Source organism: Myodes glareolus, chromosome 8, assembly GCF_982192425.1.
Source record: "Myodes glareolus chromosome 8, mMyoGla1.1, whole genome shotgun sequence".
Lineage (NCBI taxonomy): Eukaryota > Metazoa > Chordata > Mammalia > Rodentia > Cricetidae > Myodes > Myodes glareolus.
In genome coordinates this window covers 31,011,336-31,030,734 of record NC_142033.1, presented here as the reverse complement: position 1 = coordinate 31,030,734, position 19,399 = coordinate 31,011,336, and the positions used below count along the sequence as shown (strand labels likewise).

At 38.2% G+C, this 19,399-nt stretch overlaps 1 protein-coding gene across 7 annotated transcripts in view; it reads left to right on the top strand.

Moving 5' to 3' along the window:
• Exoc1 (exocyst complex component 1) overlaps positions 1 to 19,399 on the top strand; it is a 43,318-nt gene that overhangs the window by 6,229 nt on the left and 17,690 nt on the right. For 2 of the 7 annotated variants that reach the window (XM_048461701.3, XM_048461699.3), the window contains exons 4-11: positions 2,525 to 2,684; positions 5,265 to 5,285; positions 6,812 to 6,999; positions 7,944 to 8,171; positions 8,358 to 8,490; positions 9,675 to 9,784; positions 10,513 to 10,566; positions 14,244 to 14,393. In XM_048461701.3, the coding sequence (XP_048317658.1) occupies positions 2,525 to 2,684; positions 5,265 to 5,285; positions 6,812 to 6,999; positions 7,944 to 8,171; positions 8,358 to 8,490; positions 9,675 to 9,784; positions 10,513 to 10,566; positions 14,244 to 14,393 (1,044 nt within the window). The remainder of the gene's footprint in view (positions 1 to 2,524; positions 2,685 to 5,264; positions 5,286 to 6,811; positions 7,000 to 7,943; positions 8,172 to 8,357; positions 8,491 to 9,674; positions 9,785 to 10,512; positions 10,567 to 14,243; positions 14,394 to 19,399) is intronic. The other 5 variants (XM_048414774.3, XM_048461702.3, XM_048414775.3 and 2 more) reach the window with 3 other exon arrangements.

Below are 19,399 nucleotides of genomic sequence, written 5' to 3'. Positions count from 1 at the left end.
TCTTTCCCAGACAGACTCCTCTATGCCAGCTTGCTTAATGGGTTTGTTGTTGTTTCGTTTCACTTTATGTAGACATCTTGGTGTGTGTTTACTATATATGGAAATGATTATGAAACTTTTATACATAGCATGGCAGTAGCCATTTGGTATCATACATTGGTTTGTGCAGATGCTGCCACTAGAGCACTCAGCATCTTTATTGGCGTTATAGGAAGGATTCCCAGGGAAGTGATCATTTCCCATCAAGTTCATGTTAGTTGCCAACACTCTTAGATATGTTTATAAGTAGTAATTACTTTTAATCCTAAGTACAAGTTTTCAAATAATATTAGTTCATTTGTGTGTGTGTTGGGGGATGCACATGTGCCAAAGCATGCATGTGGAGGTCAGAGTACAATCTGAGAGAGCCTGTCCTCTCCTTCCATCATGTGGAGTCTGGAGATGGAATGCAGGTTCTTAGGCTCAGCAGCAGCAGCCTTTACCTGCTGAGCTGTCTCACCAGACCAAGTTTTCACTTTTTTGGATGCTTAAGCTCTGTATGTAAGCTGACTAATTACTAACTTTAACCTAATGTTACATGGTTATCATGATAAAAGTTATGTCCTGTTTCTTAAAATACTCCACTCTTCAAAATATCTGTTATACCTAACTTCTCTTGTCTTGAAGGTCTATTGACATTTTGTTACCCCTAAATAATGCTGTGATGAGTCAAATTATCTTTATACCCTATGGAATATTAATATGTTGGAGCATGTTACTGTCCTATACTGTAGTGCATTTGAGTCTATGTTTTAATTCTTTGGAAGTGAGCAATAGTATACATTCATATGTTTCATTTCCACATAAAGGTCGAGTCCTATAGACAAGAAAGAAATACTGCTATATAGTGGTTGTACTGGTAGTTATTCTCAACCTGACACAAACTAGAGTCACCTGGAAGGGAGGAAGTTCAGCTGAGGAAATGCCTCCATCAGATTGGCATATCTGTAGGCAATCTGTAGGCATATCTGTGGCATTTTCTTGAGTGTTGATTGATGTGGGAGGGCCCATCCCACTGTGGGTGATGCTATCCCTGGACAGGTTCCTTGGAGGTATAATAAAGGTAGCTAAATGTGACCCTGGGAGCATGTAGCATGAAGAGGCCGGGCCTGCTTGTTTGGGTTTCTCTGTCCTGCCCAGTTCCCCCAGCTGTTTAGTCCCAGAGAAAAATCACCCACACAGGACTCCGTAAGTTATAATGCTGATTGGCTCATTAGGTCAGGCTTCTTACTGGCTAACTCTCACATCTTGATTAACCCATTTATCTGATCTATTTTAGCCATGTGGCTCAGTACCTTTTTCAGTGGGGCAGCTCACATCCTGCTGCTTCGGTGTTCTGGGCAGGAGTGGGGGAATCAGTTTCCTCCTCCCTAGAATTCCTCCTGCTCTCGTTGCATCATTTCCACTTCCTGTCTGGGTTTCCCACCTACACCTCCTGCCTGGCCAATCAGCATTTATTTAAAACATGATTGACAGAATACAGACAATTCTCCCGCACCAGGAGCAGACTAGTAAGTAGCTTTTCCTCGTGGTTCCTGCCTCCATGTTCCTGCTTTGCTTAAGTTCCTGCCCTGAATGTTCTTCATGGTGGACAGTTACCTGGAAGTGTAAGATGAAATAAACCCTTTCCTCCCCAAGCTGCTCATTGTCTTATCACAGCAACCGAGAGCAGACAAAGTTCTGACCTAACAGGCTTGTAGAAGTCATAATGTGATTCACATTGCCTCAGTTTCTTAAGACAACTTTAAGGTTCACCGGCAATTCTGCCTTTTGAGATGCTTATGATAATTCTGCGTTTCCAAAACAGAAAACAGTAAGTGCAGCTCTTGTTTCTCCCCTTGTTCTTAGAAAGTACATGAGGGCTTAGATTAATTTTTTTCCTTATATTTTAATTAGTTATGTTCTTAAATTGGGAGTTAGTGTCAAACCACAGCTATAAATAATAATATATTGTCAAAGAAATTATGTAACTAAAATTTTATAAGCAGCTTTTTAAAAAGAGGAAATGAGAGCCACCTTGAGCTATACACCATTGTCATGTCACTACAGCGATGCTGAGCACAATGTCACTAAGTGTGTATCCTCTCCTTTCACCCCTAGACTCTAAGGGCACAGGGAGAAAGAGTCCACTGTGGGATGTTGTTGCTTGTCCAGTTCTTGCTATATATTACATTGTCTAAGCACTTCAAATAATCCGGTTGGTGTGTGTGTGTGTGTGTGTGTGTGTGTGTGTGTGTGTAGTACTGTGGTAGTAGTAGTAGTAATAGTAGTAGTAGTAGTAATTGAAGCCAGGCTCTTGGACCTGTGAGACAAGAGTTCTACCACTCAGCTACATCCCCAGACATGTAAACAATATTTTTAATTGGTCTTTTTTTTTGTTCCCCCCAAGAACTTCTTCCATTCTTAATTTTAAGTAGATTTTATATTAGCAATGAAAATTGCTAATTGATCAAAATCAATATATTTCTACATTTCTTTGTTCTAGGAAAATCCCGAATTTGATTTACATTTTGAAAAAATCTATAAGTGGGTTGCCAGCAGCACTGCTGAAAAGAATGCATTCATCTCATGCATTTGGAAACTGAATCAGCGCTATCTCCGCAAGAAAATTGATTTTGTCAATGTTAGCTCACAGCTTTTGGAAGGTAAAATATTTATGCATGGTCATGTATATCCTTAAATGAATGTATAATCTGGTGTTAGTTCAAGGAATCAGGATATTGAATTTACTTCATAATATGTCATTAAAAATGTCTTATTGAAGTCATTATGTGTGTGCAATTATAGGATATTGGTATATTAAATTTAAAAAGCAAAATCACTCATAAACCTGGGCTTGGTGAAACAGCCTAGTAATCCCAGCTACGTGGGAGGTTAAGGCAGCAGGATTACAGATTCAAGACCTGCCTCAACTCCAGAGTGAGGCTATTGGGCAGCTTAGTGAGACCCTGTCTGAAAGTAAATACTGATGGCTAGAGATACAGCTCATTGGTAGCATGTACCAGGACACTGGATCCAATCTCAATACTTAAACAGTATTCACTTATAAATGTATTTCTTGGAGATAACTACTGTTAAAATTCTGACATATTCTTCTAGACTTTTTTCTCTAAATACTTAATTTTCTTTAAATAGAAAAATTTACACTTATGTTTCATAACATTTTTTTCATACAATGAATTCAGTCCAAACATTTACTATATTACTAAATACTTATTCCAGGCTTTTGTTTATTAAAGTTCCTGCCCTTTCTTATTTTAAACAGCTGTGAGGTAAATGCCCCCACAGCAGTACGTTCATGGCTAGCAGTAGATGTAGTAATAACAAACACAGTTCTGGCATTAGCCCCAGTTTAAATTCTGCCAATTTCCCTTTTTTCTAAAGTAAATGATGATAATACCTTCCTATGGTTATTGTAAATATTACAAGTGTATAGCAAATGTTCAACAAACTTCCTTTCATCTTAGCAATACAGAATCCTTAGACAAGAGGTTGATGAGGTATTTGTGATTCATCTGCCTTTGCAAATGTCCCTGTGGATTGTTCTAGGTCTCAGGACAATCTCTGCTCTGAAGTATTAAAATGTGCAGTGAGATTTCATTCTTTGCGAGTTTCTTTCCTAAAGGTGTAAGCCTTGTATGGAAATGGTTCTTAATTCCCCTTGGATGCAGTTTGTATAGTTCTCTTTATCTAGAAGAAAACTGCTGTTTTATTGTTTTCAGAGTCCTGTTGTGAAGCCCAGGCTAGCTTGGAATTCACTGTGTAGTGAATTCCAGGCTGACTTTGAATGCCTGGCAGTCCTCCTGTCTCACCTTCCTCATGAAAGCTTTACTCATGTGTTTGTTGGAGGGAGAAAGTGTATCCCATGACACCTGTGGAGGTCAGAGGTGTTGTAGAGTTCTCCCTTCCATCTGTATATGGCTTCCAGGGTTTGAATTCAGGTCACCAGGCAAGCATTCAAGGCTGCCAAGCCACTCTCTGGCCCAGTACTCAGTAATTTAAGATATAGTTTGAAGCAAGCCATCTATCTAGCCACTTGCTTCTTTTGTTTTATTTAGATCGGTTTTTATTTACCTATGGACCTTTCTCCTTTCAAGTAGATTTTCCTTTCCCAGCAATTTTACTCTCAAGCTGTGGTGCTTAGAACTGGCAAATACTCCTGTCTGTCAGATCCTAAGAAGCCACTGAGACACCGGCCTAGGTTAGGAGCATCAAGGGGCTGCTATGTCACCAGTGTCTGACTGCAGGGTGTGTTGAAGAGATGACTCCCTAGAATTATATAATATTTATTGCCTTCAATTACAGATTCATTTGCTTTGAATGACTTTAGGAGTTTTGTTTGTTTTACCAATTGAGGCAAGACTATTCTGATGATTCAGCCATTCATTAAAAAGCTTGTCATTCTGTTTTCAAATATGTGTTTCTAGGTGTTATTTATTCCTAATATATATTTTAAACTGATATATTTTATTAGTAAATGTCTCTAGGCTTTGGATAATGTTGCAGGGGTGGGGGTGGGTGGGCTCATTACCACCTCACTTGAAAAACTAAATATTCATCCAAGTAAGTTGATACTGTTGTAACTGTTCATGCAGCAGCGGCAACAACTTTTGTAGTTCTTAATAAATGGTAATTGAACGTTGGGGTTTTTGAGACAGAGAGGGAAGTTTTTTTTGTTTTTGTTTTTGTTTTTTTGTCTTTTCTTTTTCATGCTTTGACTTGCATCTAGGTTTTTAATACTCTCCCACTTGACCTTTGAATGCCTGCTTGCACTGCTGTCTCCTGTGTTTGTTTCTTGCCTCAGTCTTATTCTTTGAAACAGTGTTTTATGACTAATCCTTTGTGAGAAAGTGTCCTAGCAAAGCTTTGGGCTTTGGGTGAAAATAACGACACTAAATGCATGAGTCACAGCTGACCTAAAAATACTACCCAGGAAATGATTTCGTTTCCCAGTTTTCTTCTTCAAGGACTAGTCAGAACTGTTTCTCAAAGACTGAGAAGGATACGGAAAGACACTTAGACAGTGAGTAAGACAAGCAAGAGGTTAAGCTTCTTAGAATCTGTCCACTGTGGTTGATTTTGATGCTGCCCTGAGAACCCAAGTTGAGTGTGAAATCAAATGAGATATGGGTAGTAGTTAAAAGTTTTAAATCTGTATACTTTTCTACCCAGCTAATATTCTTTGCTTACTTTCCTCTGCTTCTCTCGTACCTTTTACTCTCCAGAACTGCCTAAAGTTACAGAAGGTGCGTAACACCTGTTCTTCTTACTCTATTCCATGTGTATGTATTACTTGCCTCTGTTGTATACTAATGGTTGCATATTTTGTGGAGTGTGTACAAGGATAAATTTATTACAAAATCCACAGAGTAATAAAAATAATAGTACTATTCCTTATTAGCTTCCAAAGAACTGACTCCGGAGGAGGAAATGCTGCTACAGTAGCTTTGTTTATTTTTCCTGTTAGTGTGAGGCACTGTGCTGGGTGATTTAGGGAGTCTCTGCCCTCTAGTGTTTAATATGGAGTCACATCTGATAGTTCTGCATTTGCACAGTGAGCTAAATGGCCTCACTGAAAAGACAAGGAACATGGCAGTGCCTCTCTAGAATCATTTCCGTAGTGTAATCTGTACATTGCATGTACCAGAAATTTTAACACACACACACACACACACACACACACACACACCCCATACATAACTAAATCCGCCTAACATACTGTCTTCTTCAGAGTCAATACTTATCTCACTTGAAATTGTTTTTGTTCTGAAACAAATAAAGATTTCAAGCCATGCTGAATGAAGGTATTTATTTTCATGTAAAATAACAAACACTAATAGCATCCAGATGTTGTGATTTAATTCCTGTCTCAATCAGGCTAGAAATTCGGTGACTTTCTGTAAAGCTATAGTTAGGACTAACAGTGATTGTTTATTTTACCTCTATCAAACTTTGTACAAGATGCTCACACACTCAGTGTTTCTTTCCCCAAAGTGAATCGAGGTGTTGATCTAGAAAGCACTTCAGATTTGACCTCTCGGTACTTGTTTGGAAGCATGGGAACTGTGCAGTGCTCTAACTTCAGGTCACCACTTTGTGTCCCTCACTGGAATAAGTAAGGGAATTTCTGTAGTCTATCTTTAGCTGCTTTATCTAGGCATGAGAAGTTTTTAAACCATAACAAGAAATAGGAAATACAGTCAGTATTTTCAATATTTGCCATATTTGTGGATAATACACATGCCTCTTACTTCAATGAAAAGTTATTTGAAAGGTGTGTGTGTGTGTGAGAGAGAGAGAGAGAGAGAGAGAGAGAGAGAGAGAGAGATGAAAATAGCAAAAACAAGGGGAAATGCTACCCAGAACGAAACGAAGGAACTGTTCTTTCACAGTTCATCACCACTGTGTTGTTAGAGCAGCAGCCATCTCTGGTGGGGAACAGGAATCGGGTTCGTTCTTCTTGCTGTCCATCTAGTGGAATTGTTTTGAGAGATTTTGACTAAAGCCCATTTTAACACTTGTAGGTCAGTGATACTAGACTACATGCTTTCTGATGCTCTTAGGACCTCACTTCAGTAACATTGTGATTCTGTTTGAAAATAAGGTTGGAGACTTTTTTCAACTATTCTGAATCATTCTTTTCTATTCTTCAACCACTAAGTGTGGCCTGTGCTTATAATCAGTCTTAACTAGCTATCCCTTTTAAGTACCATGTTATAGTTCTTCCTGTTTTCTGACAACTTGCTTTCATTACATTTTTACCTTCTTTAAGAATCTGTTCCCAGCGGGGAGAATCAGAGTGTAACGGGAGGGGATGAGGAAGCCGTGGATGAGTACCAGGAGTTAAATGCGAGAGAAGAGCAGGACATTGAAATAATGATGGAAGGCTGTGAGTGTGCGATCTCTAATGCTGAAGCCTTCGCGGAGAAGTTGTCCAGAGAGCTGCAAGTGCTCGATGGGGTAAGATTTCCTCATGCTGGGAGTGAGTGGTGCACGTGGGTTGCAAAGGCTGGTGGCGCTGTGTCTTCTGCCTCGCCGCTTCAGCTTTCACAGGGTGAATGCTGTTGTGTTTGTAAGCTTAGTGCCAGCTGTCACCAAGCTCTACTCTTTTTGTTCAAAAGATAGAGCCAGGTACTGAGGAGATAGCTCAGTAGCTAAAGCACTTGCCACTCAAGCTTGAGGACCAGAGTTCAAATCCCCAGAACCCAAGTAAATACTTGGTGGGCATAGTAGCTCTTCTGTAGTCCCAAATATTGTCAGTCAGAGATAGGGGTCCCTGGGGAAAGCTGACTAGACAATCAGGGAGCTTTGGGTTCAGGTGAGAGACCCTGTCTCAGTAATAAGGGGAAGAGCAATTAAGGAAGACATCCTCCATTTGGAGTTCATGCTCACACATATACCTGCAGATGTGTATACACACGCATGCACGCACGCACATGATAAAAACCATTTCCAGTGAATACATTTGGCTAAGGTTTTAGGTTTTGGAATGTCCATAATATACAATGGTAGATGAAGAAAAATAGACAACCAGATACCATCTTAGGGATTAATTTCTCTAGCCTCTGAATAACATTGCCAAAGAAGAGCATTTTCATTGTTTGTAAAACAAAAACAAAAACACCAATAAGTATAAATTAGAATAAGTGAATCATTTAGCAAGCAAGCCGAGTCAGTGTAATAAGAAGAATCTGGGCTTCAGAGCAGAGCCCTCTGATTTCTCTGCACAGTTTCTGAGACAGTCTCAAACCTTAGTACAGAGGCAAGTAAGCTTCACAAAGCACTGTGGGAAAGGGAAGCGGGAGCTAATTGACTAGATGCAAAGAGACCTGGCAGTGTTTCACCTTTGTGCTTCTTGCATGTTTAAACAAGATGTACCATTGTATTTTCTTTTCACTTTGTAGGCTAACATTCAGTCAATCATGGCCTCTGAAAAGCAGGTGAATACCCTGATGCAGTTGCTGGATGAGGCCCTAAAGGAGGTGGATCAGATTGAGCTGAAACTGAGCAGTTATGAGGAAATGCTCCAAAGTGTGAAAGAGCAAATGGACCAGATCTCTGAAAGCAACCACCTTATTCATCTCAGCAACACCAATAACGTGAAGCTCCTGTCCGAGATAGAGTTCCTCGTGGTGAGCATCTCACAGATTACCCACAGAGCACACTCAGGAAGTCATAATCATGTGTAAAACTCACTTATAAACCTTGTGGGATCAGGATTTAAGGACGGTTCAGACTGAGTGGTAGGGCTCAATAGCACCCTGCCTGTGTTTTCCCCACAATTACATGTGCAAGTGGTGTGTTTGAATGTATTCCAGAACCACATGGACTTGGCCAAAGGTCACATAAAGGCCCTTCAGGAAGGGGATCTTGCTTCTTCCCGAGGCATTGAGGCCTGCACCAACGCTGCTGATGCCCTTCTGCAGTGCATGAATGTTGCTCTTCGACCAGGTGTGTTCAGTAGCCGTGATAAGATCTGATCAAGAGCTGAGACCAGCACTGGAACTTGAAGGAAATGCTTTGACTTGGTAGAAATAACTTGGGCTAAGTGATTGAGTGTTAATTTACTAGCTGTGAAAATTAGTTTCACAGATTCTCCAACAAATTTATTTCTATTAATACTAAGAACATTTTCATTTCAGTTCCTTCTCATTGAACATCATTAACTCTAATATCTTTACCTTCACAAATTTAGTATGTGACTGTCCAGCTTTTATTTTGTTCAGTTTTGGGTTAATATCTCACTAAATAGCCAAGGCTGGTCTCAAGCCCATCATCACCCTGCTTCCCAAGTGCTGAGAGTACAGACATGCACTACCATGCAGCGCTCTCACCATAATCCTGTTTAAAAATGTACTTGTATTTATTGTTGTATTGTGCAGGATGTGTACATATGTAGCATATTAAGGCCAGACATCTTTGTAGATTCACTTTTCTTCTTCCACCTTTACGTATGTTCTGGGAATTGACCTCAGGTCACCTGGTTTGTGTGGCAAGCACCTTTACCTGCAGATTTGTCTCGCTGCCCTACCATGATCTTTAGATCTTTCTTATTAAAAACAAGCACAAATACCGTTAAGATATGCCAAAGAGGATACGGTTTTTCTAGGCAATGTTTATGAAACATGAATGTGTATTCAGATTAGCTAGAGGACTTAATAAACATTACCAGGCAAAGCCCCACATTTGTTGGTCAAGCTGAAGTCCTGAAATTAATATTTCTAGTAGTTGCCAGATGATACCAAAGAAGAAACAGTCTGTTGTATTATTTTTTTCCTCAAATTTTATAAAACAAATAAAAAGCCATTAAAGATTTAGATTCTTCAAAGACTTAAGTGTGGGTATCGTTAGAATTATATAGATTTGAGCTGCAGCTCAGTAGGAGACTATTTGCCTAAATGCACAGGGCTCTCGAGAGAAGGCCAGCATATGCTAGATAGTCCATGAAGAAGAGATGTTTGCTGCACAGTTTGGTGACCCGAGATGGATCACTGGAACTCATGTAAAGGTAAGGCTGAGGATGGGCTCCACAAGCTTGTCCTCTGACCTCCATGCACACTGGGATGGCATTTCTCGGTAAACATGGAGGGACTCTTCGCCCTACTGAGTCGCTGAGGGACTGTGTTCTGATGCAGGCCACGACATGCTCCTGGCCGTCAAGCAGCAGCAGCAGCGCTTCAGTGACTTGAGGGAGCATTTTGCCCGAAGACTGGCCAGTCATCTCAACAATGTTTTTGTTCAACAGGTAATTTTAATTTACTATTAACCAGCGTGTTTCCATAGTTCATTTATATGTTGCCCTAAACCTAAATTTTCATAAAAAAATTTAACATGTTCATTTGGGGTTATAATATATTCCTTTATACATTTCAATGATTGTAAGATTCTGAAGTCTGTACCTAGTTCCTCATAGAAGTACTTTGGACTACAGTAACCCTTTACACAGATATCAAGTTCCTTTCAGCTGAAACTGGCTCTAGGAATCAGACAGATAATGGCATTCATTAGTTACATATGCAGTGGCCGGTCTGTGTTGCTGTTGAGCCTCTTGTATTTCTCGGGGTTTAGAGGTGAGAATCAGATCTGACATTATTTTAAATGTGTCATAGGTTCTATGCGGTTGAACACATTGTATACATGTAGGAAACTAGAGCAACTGTGAATTTTGGTTGATTCAGTCTCCATGTTACAAAACTGCATCTATTTTAATGGAAAGAGGTTTTATAATTAATGACATGGCAGCAATATTTTAATAATGCCAAGGGAACCTTATATAGGGATTTGAGCAGAAGGTATTTTAATAATTAATATACTTGAGTTCTTGTGGGGTTCTTTTGTCTTTTACTTTATTAGACATACTGAAGAGAAAAAATAAGGAGAAATCTTAATAATCAGTGTGTTCTCTCTGGAAACATTGGCTTCTCTTTGTAGTATTCTAAAACAGTTATCTTATTATGTCTTACTCCCAACTAGTTCACTCAGGCCCTCCTTCAGCTCTATAGCAGGTCCTGCTTTCTTTGGGTTCCTGTGAGTACATCAAATTGGCTCAAGCATCTCTGACTTTTTTTTCATAAATATATATATATAAAGTTTGTTAAACTTAGCAGCAGAATTTTATGCTTACAGCTTAACTGACTGATTTAAGCTACCCATTAACTATATTTATAATAGTTTTAAAATATCCCATTTTGCCAAAAAGGCATTTAACCTTATCCTGCTTGCCTTTCTCCGTTTCTCTCATCTCCTTGATTTTTTAGTAATTGCTTGGTGGTTGAGATGCATATTAGACTTTCCTTTGGGATCTATGGAATAAATGCTTCTCATTCTGTCTGTGAGAAGCTCAAAGTCTAGGGAGAGACAGACAGACGCTTGGGAATGGCAGCAGTGATGGCGGTGCTGTGCAAGCATAGAGGAAGACCACCTCACTAACTCTGGGAGGGGAAATCAGGGCAGACTCTCATTTCACTGGGCCTGCAAAGTATCAAGAAGGAAGTCAACTGAAACTCACATAGGAAACTCCTATTTTTCTTAGTTTATTATTTTTGATGCTCTTGACAGATGTTATTCACATGTGTGGATGGCATCAAAAAAGACAGTCAGCAAACAGTGGTCTTTTTGCATCCTTAACTATTGACTGTAATATGCAGTTACTCATTCTGTGTGCTTCTTTGCCTTGTAAACTAATGGCTTTGTTTAAAGTGAATGCTTCCCATTTCTGAAAATCTAATATGTGCTGTTAATGTGTGAGTGATGCATGATTAAAAAAAAAACAAAAAACAATGTTGAAATGGCCTGTGATGTGTTGCCTAAGGTGGGAAAGGATGTCTCAAGTACAAGAAGAAAGAGATTGTCTCTGTGTTGAGCATAGTCATCAGGACGTTGGCGAAGGGACTAAAGAACGTGGAGATTTCCGTTCAGGACAAGGCGACAAGAGAGCTGGGAGGTTTTGACTAGCGTGTGATGGTGCTCCTCTGCCACTTCCCATTTAGTTGCCTCATTTAATAGCAGAGATAATAAAAGTATCTGCTTCACTTAGACCAGTGTTTGACTCTAATAAGGTGCACCATGTTACCTTTTATTAAAAATTCTAGTATCTAGCTGGATGTGGTGGTGCACACCTTTAATCCCAGCACTTGGGAAGTAGAGGCAGGCAGATGTCTATGAGTTTGAGGCCAGTCTGGCCTACATAGATAGTTCCAGGCTAGTCAAGACTGCATAGTAAGACCATGTTTCGAAAACAAAAATTATAATATATATATATATATATATATATATATATATATATATATATATATATATATATATATGTATGCTGGTAAAATTTTGTTGCTCACCAAGTTTTGTTTTTGATTGTTTATTTGTTTTCGAGACAGGATTTCTCAGTAGCTTTGAAGCCTGTCCTGGAACTAGATTTTGTAGACCAGGCTGGCCTTGAACTCAGAGAGATCCACCTTCTTCTGCCTCCCAAGTGCTGGGATTAAAGGTGTGTGCCACCACCACCCAGCTACTCACCAAGTTTTTATAATGTTTCTTAATATGAATACCTATGAATTATGTTAATCATAGATTTGCCATTTTATTAGACGAGAACTACTTTAAAAGATTAGTATAAGGATTCAAATTTATATATAAAAACTGCCTCAGCAGTGAGCATTCAGTAATCCTGTAATTGTTGGTAATCTATGATTATGTATAAGAGAAACTTTAAAAATTAACAGTTTTAAGTATATGAAGGACAAATTTCTTTATACTTAGTGTTTTGCATGTGATAATTTTACATTGTTGATTGGATTAAGCAACTCAAACAATTTTACAATTTCCTATTTTTCTGGAATCATTTTATCTAAATATAAATCTTTTAATAATAGTCTATCTTGATGGTAATAATTAAAGGATTGATAGTTGATATGTGAAATGCCAGTTTTTCAGGTGTTTGTGACATGGAAGTGCTGGGAAAACTTAGCATAGTGACATATGCAAAGAACTTTGTAAACTGCAAGGCCCTCCGCACAATTGTTGATGATTAATTCTTCCACTCTCCAGAAGAGATTTTTAATGGTTTAAAAGCTTTCTCAACCTGAAATAATGTAACTTAATATGTAATAGCCTGAGTAAATAGAAATTTGTAGAAAACATCATTTTGTGTCTTGAGTCATTGAGAAAAGTTAATGAAGAAGAATGTTTTGTGCAATGAAAGCATATGTGACGTTGCTCAGTAACACAGTGTTTGGAACATTTGTCAAGCAGGACACCCTCTTCTTCTCCATCAGCACAATAGGTAAGAGATCCTGGGAGACACTGCTGAACCTGGAAGTTAGCATCTATGGATACCTTTGTTTTCTATGTGCAGTTCCGTAGAGCTGTTCTGTAATGTAATGGTATATTAGCCTTGAAAACCGTAGAGATGGAGACAGACCAATGACATGCATAATAAAGCATGTAAATTAGAAGTGACGAATCTTTCAAATTAAAATAATTTTAATTCTTTTAGCTCAGGGTGCTTATCAAACCATTGTATTTCAACTAGTAGTATATACATTCAGGTGATTTTATGAAGAAGTTAATTATCCATCCTTTATTTGATTCAGCAACTTTTGTAAATTTAATGATTTATATAAAATACTGATAGTCTGTGAGTAGGTAACTAAAATGAATGGAGATGACTTCAAGTAAATGTGACTTGTGTTGGTCTTTGCTTGCTTGTTGAAAAATTCTATTTCAAGGACAATCTAGTCTTGAAACTTCCTCATCTTTTTGGCATTGGCTTTCCTCTCCATCACAGATGTTGACTGAATAGCAAGAAAGAGCTAGATTGTCCAACAAAAGGCTGAGGTGTTTGTAGAGAAATGCTCACTCATCTCTACACACAGCTACGCAGCAGTTACAGCTTTTGATTCTGGCTAAATGCTTTTGTTTGAATATTTTAAAGGAAGACAGAAGTTAGACATGGTTACACAGATTCCAGTTATGGCTTTCGCCCTCTGTGACCTGAGCAAGTTACTTAATACCCTGAACCTTGGGTTCTTCTAGAAAATAGGGTTAGTAAGCCAATAATCTAGCAGTCTGTATTTTTCTAAAGCAAAAGTCAAGAGACATGATCTGTTTATTACTAATTTATTCACATAAATTGTCAAGGCCTAAAATAATCATATGTGGTCATTTGACTAGCACATCACTTTAATGAAAAAATTGGAATTAACATTATTATTAGGGATTATCATGGAAAGACCAAGATATAGCCATCTATAGTCCTTACTAACTTTAGAATTTCATATCTTACACATTTTTATCTGTTGAAAAAATAGAGCTTCTGATAGGAATCTCATTAAGAAAAGTGGACAGTTTGTTTTAGATGACTTCCTTTGGTGTGTTTCATAATATAGTCTGTATCAAGAAGTTCATTTCTTAGTACATTGTAAAGTGATGGAGAGAGGCAAGCTTTATTCAACTCTCTCAACTCTTTAGAAAGATGGAGTGAGTGACGCTTTATCACAGTGCCACCCAGGCACGCTCGTGAGTATTAATGGTGGTAGTATTCCATGAATACACACGATGGTAAAAGTTGACAAGTAAGTGCTTGGTTTTTATTTTTCTGATTTGCTTGGTATTACTTGACTACATTTGGTTATTATCTCGAATTTTCTATTGTAACGGTGTTCTCTTGAACTTTCCATCATATTTATTTACTTATTTACTCCCTCTAGGGTCATGATCAGAGTTCAACTCTTGCTCAGCATTCTGCTGAACTGACTCTACCCAATCATCATCCATTTCATAGAGACTTGCTCCGATATGCCAAGCTGATGGAGTGGCTAAAGAGTACAGATTATGGAAAATATGAAGGACTAACAAAGGTATGTTTTTGATGTCGGTTACTCACTGGGTCTACAGTATAGTCTTAGATTGTATTTGAAGCTCCTTAACATAAAACTGAAGTATGTTTTTAACAGAGCGAAAGATAGTTGAACTTCTGAGTGCTCAATTATTTACTTGGATAAAAGGGACCAGGCATGTACATGATGCACAGACATGAATACAGGAAAAAATACACTTAAATAAATACATCTATTTTTAATTTTAAAAAAAAGTATGTGTTTATTGTAGTAAGGTTGCTTGTTTGTAGGAGGTTGCTTGTTTGTTTCCTGGCCGCCCAGACTCCCAAATAACCACACAGAAACTATATTAATTAAATCACTGCTTGGCCATTAGCTCTAGCTTCTTATTGGCTAGCTCTTTCACCTTAATTTAACCCATTTCTATTAGTCTGTGTATCATCACATGGCTGTGGTTTACCAGGTAAAGTTCCACCTGGTGTCTGTCTCTGGCAGGGCTACATGGCTTCTCACTGACTCCACCTCCTTTCTCCCAGCTTTCAGTTTAGTTTTCCCCACCTAGCTCTACTGTACTCTATCAGTCCAAGCCAGTTTTCTTTATTAATTAACTAATCATATTCACAGCATGCAGAGGGGAATCCCACATTACCTCCCCTTTTCTATTTAAATAAAAAAGGAAGGTTTTATCTTTAACATAGTAAGATTACATATAACAAAACAGGTATCAAGCAAAAATTACAGTAACAATATTTATATCTACTTTATGTTTTATCATAACTAAGGAAAACTATAATTATAACTATAAATTCTTCAAATCCATCGAAGACTCCAGAAGGATATAATATTACCTAAGTAAACAGGAAGTGCAATGTAAGAAACTTCCAACAGAGACATCTTAACTGCCTGGACAGTCACCCAAAGTTAATCTGTACCGTTGGGGCATCCATCTTTAGTCTACTGGCCCATAGTATCTGGCAGACTTTTCCATGAAGCAGAAAATTTCAAAGACAGCTCCATCTATATTGGCAGTTTGTCAGTCACTTTCTTCTGTATCCTGCAAAATGTCTGGCAGACTCTTTGATGAAGCAGGAAACCTGAAGGACGGTCTCACCTTTAGGCAAGTTTAGCAGTCATTTCTCTGTGAGTCCTGCATGTCTAGTTCATATAGTATACCATCAAGCAGTCCAGGCAAGAGCAGTTTTTTGCCCAAATGGCTAAACAGCTCCATAAGGAGTCTTTTCAATGCCCATCTTCCTCTTGAAATAGATTTGTGCGGCCAGGAACAGATGTGTCTCATTGTCATGAAAAGTCTTAAGTTAATAATTTAAACATTTTAAATGCCATATTATGAAGGTCTCTGAAAGATTTGGAGAATACCTATCTAACTGAACTATATCTTTATATATCTAGAAAACCTAACTAACATGACTAGGAGCTTGACTATTATAGATGACTCTTTATTAACTTGTATTTCTTAATTTTATTAACCTGTATTTCTTAATTATACATTACATTTTTGAATGAGCTGCACAGACACAATACCATAATCTAGAGAAGAAATATACAGAAAACAAAACTGATCTTAAACTGTATCAATAGATCAAGATCCATACTAATGCAAAGTATTTTTATCATATCCAGCTTTAAATGTAAATAAACATAAGCAATATTTGGGAATCTAGTTGTAGTTCTCTCCAGACTGCTTTCTGCTTTTTGTTGAGTGAAGTAATTTTTGGGGGTGTTTATGGCAACTTTCAGGGGATCTTGGTCCATCAAATCACATTAGTCTGGGAGGATTTCACAGGTTCTCATCCTCTATGGAAATGAAAGAAGAACCACTTTTCCAAAGCAACAAATACTTAGACCCATATTTTGAAGACAAGATACCTTCAATGTATATATGTTGGTTACTTAACTCCTTTACAGTCAAAAAAAATTCAAAGAAAACACAGTAATATACATAATCCAGACTGTTCATATTTCATCTTTACAGGGCATATTTGTTTTTACTCTATTACTTTTCTGTCTCTGTCTCTTTAAAGACTTTGTTTTTTTTAAAACTATTTATTTCTTTTTATAACTCTCTATACTCTTTTTCTTCTCTCTCCCAAGCCTACGTACATTTATCCAACACTGTGACCCATTTAGAGGTCCTTTTTTAAAAAAAAATCTGGATTTGTCTTTATTGCATATCTGTAATCCTTTTTATGACCAGAAGTGCTTCTTAAAATGCTAAGCCCTTCCTTCTTATGAACTTAAGTGGTGGCATTGCTAGGGGAAATATGGTACTGCCTGCTTGCTCCACCCAGTCCAGCATAGTGGAGCTGTTCGCTGCCTCTGAGAGCCATGTACATTGCCCCATTTTTAGGCACACAGCCGGTTGCTATTAAGCAAGTTGTAGCACTCTGTTCACAAACCCCTTTAAATGTTCCACAGTCGGACCTTATCAGAGTTCGTGCATGGCCCAGGAAGCTACAGTTTCAAAATAGCACAACTTTTTTTTTTTTTTGCTACTGCTGAATCAGGAAAACCTCTCTTAAAGGAGCCATACCTCTGCTTTCTTCTAGCAAACAGAGCCCACCCAAGAAAATGCCACTACCAAACCATGCTTAACTCTCTTCTTTTGTGTCTAGGATTCCTTTTTAAGCTTTCCTTTTTTAAACTTTTAAAAAAAAACAACTCCTAGCAGTTGCCATAAATTTGTGCTTCAAGGGAGAGAAGATAGGTAGAGATGCCAACAAAAGACTGGTTGTGTTCCTAACCATGTGTTGAGGGTAATATTTGATGGCAGCACATTCTTTAATATCAGTTCACATATGTCTTCTCTTTGAAGTTCCTTTGCCCATTTAAAGTAAAATCTGGCTTCCTGTTTCTAAGCTGAGGTGAGTCTTTTTGTTGTTCTGTTGTTTGGCTCACTTTTTCCCCCTCCCAATTCACTTGTCACATCTTCCTAGTAGTTTGCTTTCTGGTTTTGAATTAGCTCAGTTTCTTCTGTTTCACTCCTCAAAAACTAGCAAACCCTGGGTTTGAACCCAACCCTACCCCACCCTGTTGTACTCTCTTCAGACCCTTCCTCTTCTTTGGTTTTCTATTACAGTTTTTAGGGTTTGGTTTTTGTTTTCTGTTAATTTTTGTTTAGGGTTTGTAGCTGGGTTGGTGTTTACTTTTCTCCTCTGGTAGTATGCAGAATACCTTCCGGTCCCATGAACACTTGTAAGTAGGTGCGACATGGCCTACACAGCCCTTAGGTACTTAACTGGGTGCAGTGAGACATGTAAGTGTTGTCCTCAACAATAGGACCTTACCGTTCATAAACTGAGATTTTTAAAAAGGGAAGATAAATCTGGTAAAATGTATTCAAACCGTAATTTAAAAAGCCTTTTAAGGACTGGAGAGACAGCTCAGCTAGTAAAGATGACCGCTGCCAATCCCAGCAGCCTGCGTTCAGTTCCCAGGACTCATGTAGTAGGAGAGAGCCAACTCTCATAACCTACCTTCTGACTTTCACCGGCTCTTCCACTCTCAGCCTCTGCCCCACCCCCCATACAAACACAAGCATTGTGGATGCAAGAAAATACTTTTCAAAACAAAGGTTTATCCCCTGAAGTGTCCATGTGCATCTGATCTGGCTTGCTAGTGTTGGTATGATTCTTTTTGCTCCTCAAATGGGTGTTTTGAGTATTATGCAATTCTTCTGTTACATTATTCTGTTTTGTTTTATCAACAGAATTCTGATTTGGAGGTGCATTAAGTAAAAATATTTATAGTACTCAAATTCTTTCCCTTTTGAAGTTTTAGGAGATTAATATTTTAAATAATTAAATACATCTTCTTAAGAGTTTCATGCAAACAAGTGCTTTGTTCCCTAGTGACTATTCAAATAAGTAATCAATAAGCTTTTTGCCTAATTGTGTTCTCAGAGGATTGTCTTAATCTTTACATATTATGCATTATTCATGAATGCAGTTTAAAGTGAAGAAATAAGATGGATGCCAACCTAGTGGTGACTTATGGATCATTCTCTGCTCAGAGGGTAGTTTTTTCCTACAAGAGGGTAATTTTGAATGACACTACTAATGAACTTTTTAAATGAAATTGACTTATTTCCCAGGAATGTTACTTGATCCTTTGGTTTGAGCTTTTGGTGCACATGTGTACACACACACACACACACACACACACACACACACACACACACCTTTATATGGTCAGTTGTTGAATTTTGTAAAAAAAAATTCAGGAATTGCATTTAAAAAGGAAGAAGAAATGACATAAGAACAACAACAAAAAGAACCCAAATAAACCAAGAGCAAGCCCATATTCTTTTAGCACTCAGTTGGGGGTACACAGCTCACATTTGGTGGAGTGAGTAGGAAAAGCCCATCCCAAATTCTTGCGGGATGAGGATTTATCTTCGCTGTCCCCCAGCTGTCCTCAGGCTCACTCTAGACCTGATTTTTGTTTCCATAACTAGAGCCTGTGGAAGGCATAGGAACTATGGTCATGTCGTCCATCTGCTCAGACACCTTCTCTCCCAGGACTCCAGCTTCTGTCTGTGTGAGCATATATAATGTGTTTCCCTTGTGATTAGGGACATCTGAGCTTTCCGGAGACAGACAGACATATCTTAGTTCTAGTGCCCTTCTCAGCAGCACGTATACCGTAAAATTAGAACAACACAGAGTAGCGAGATTCCATGCGTACATGGGTACATATTCATGAAGCATTCCATGTTTTTATGATGGAAAATCCTCATACTCACGGATAGACGGATCCACATTGTGATTATCAGTGTATTATCAGTCTTTGTTCACAGTTGAGGCATGTGCCTGGTTGTGTTAAAAAGAAGAAAAAGATCTCTGGAAGACAACTTAGAGCCAGCACAAAGCAAAATTGAAAAGACTGCTTGGGACAAAAGTATTTAAATTTCAAATCAGATATTACAAGGATATTTTGTGGTGCATTTTAATTTGTATGTGCTTTTGAATTAATACACGATCATAGGGAATAGCTGCTTAGTTGAGCGA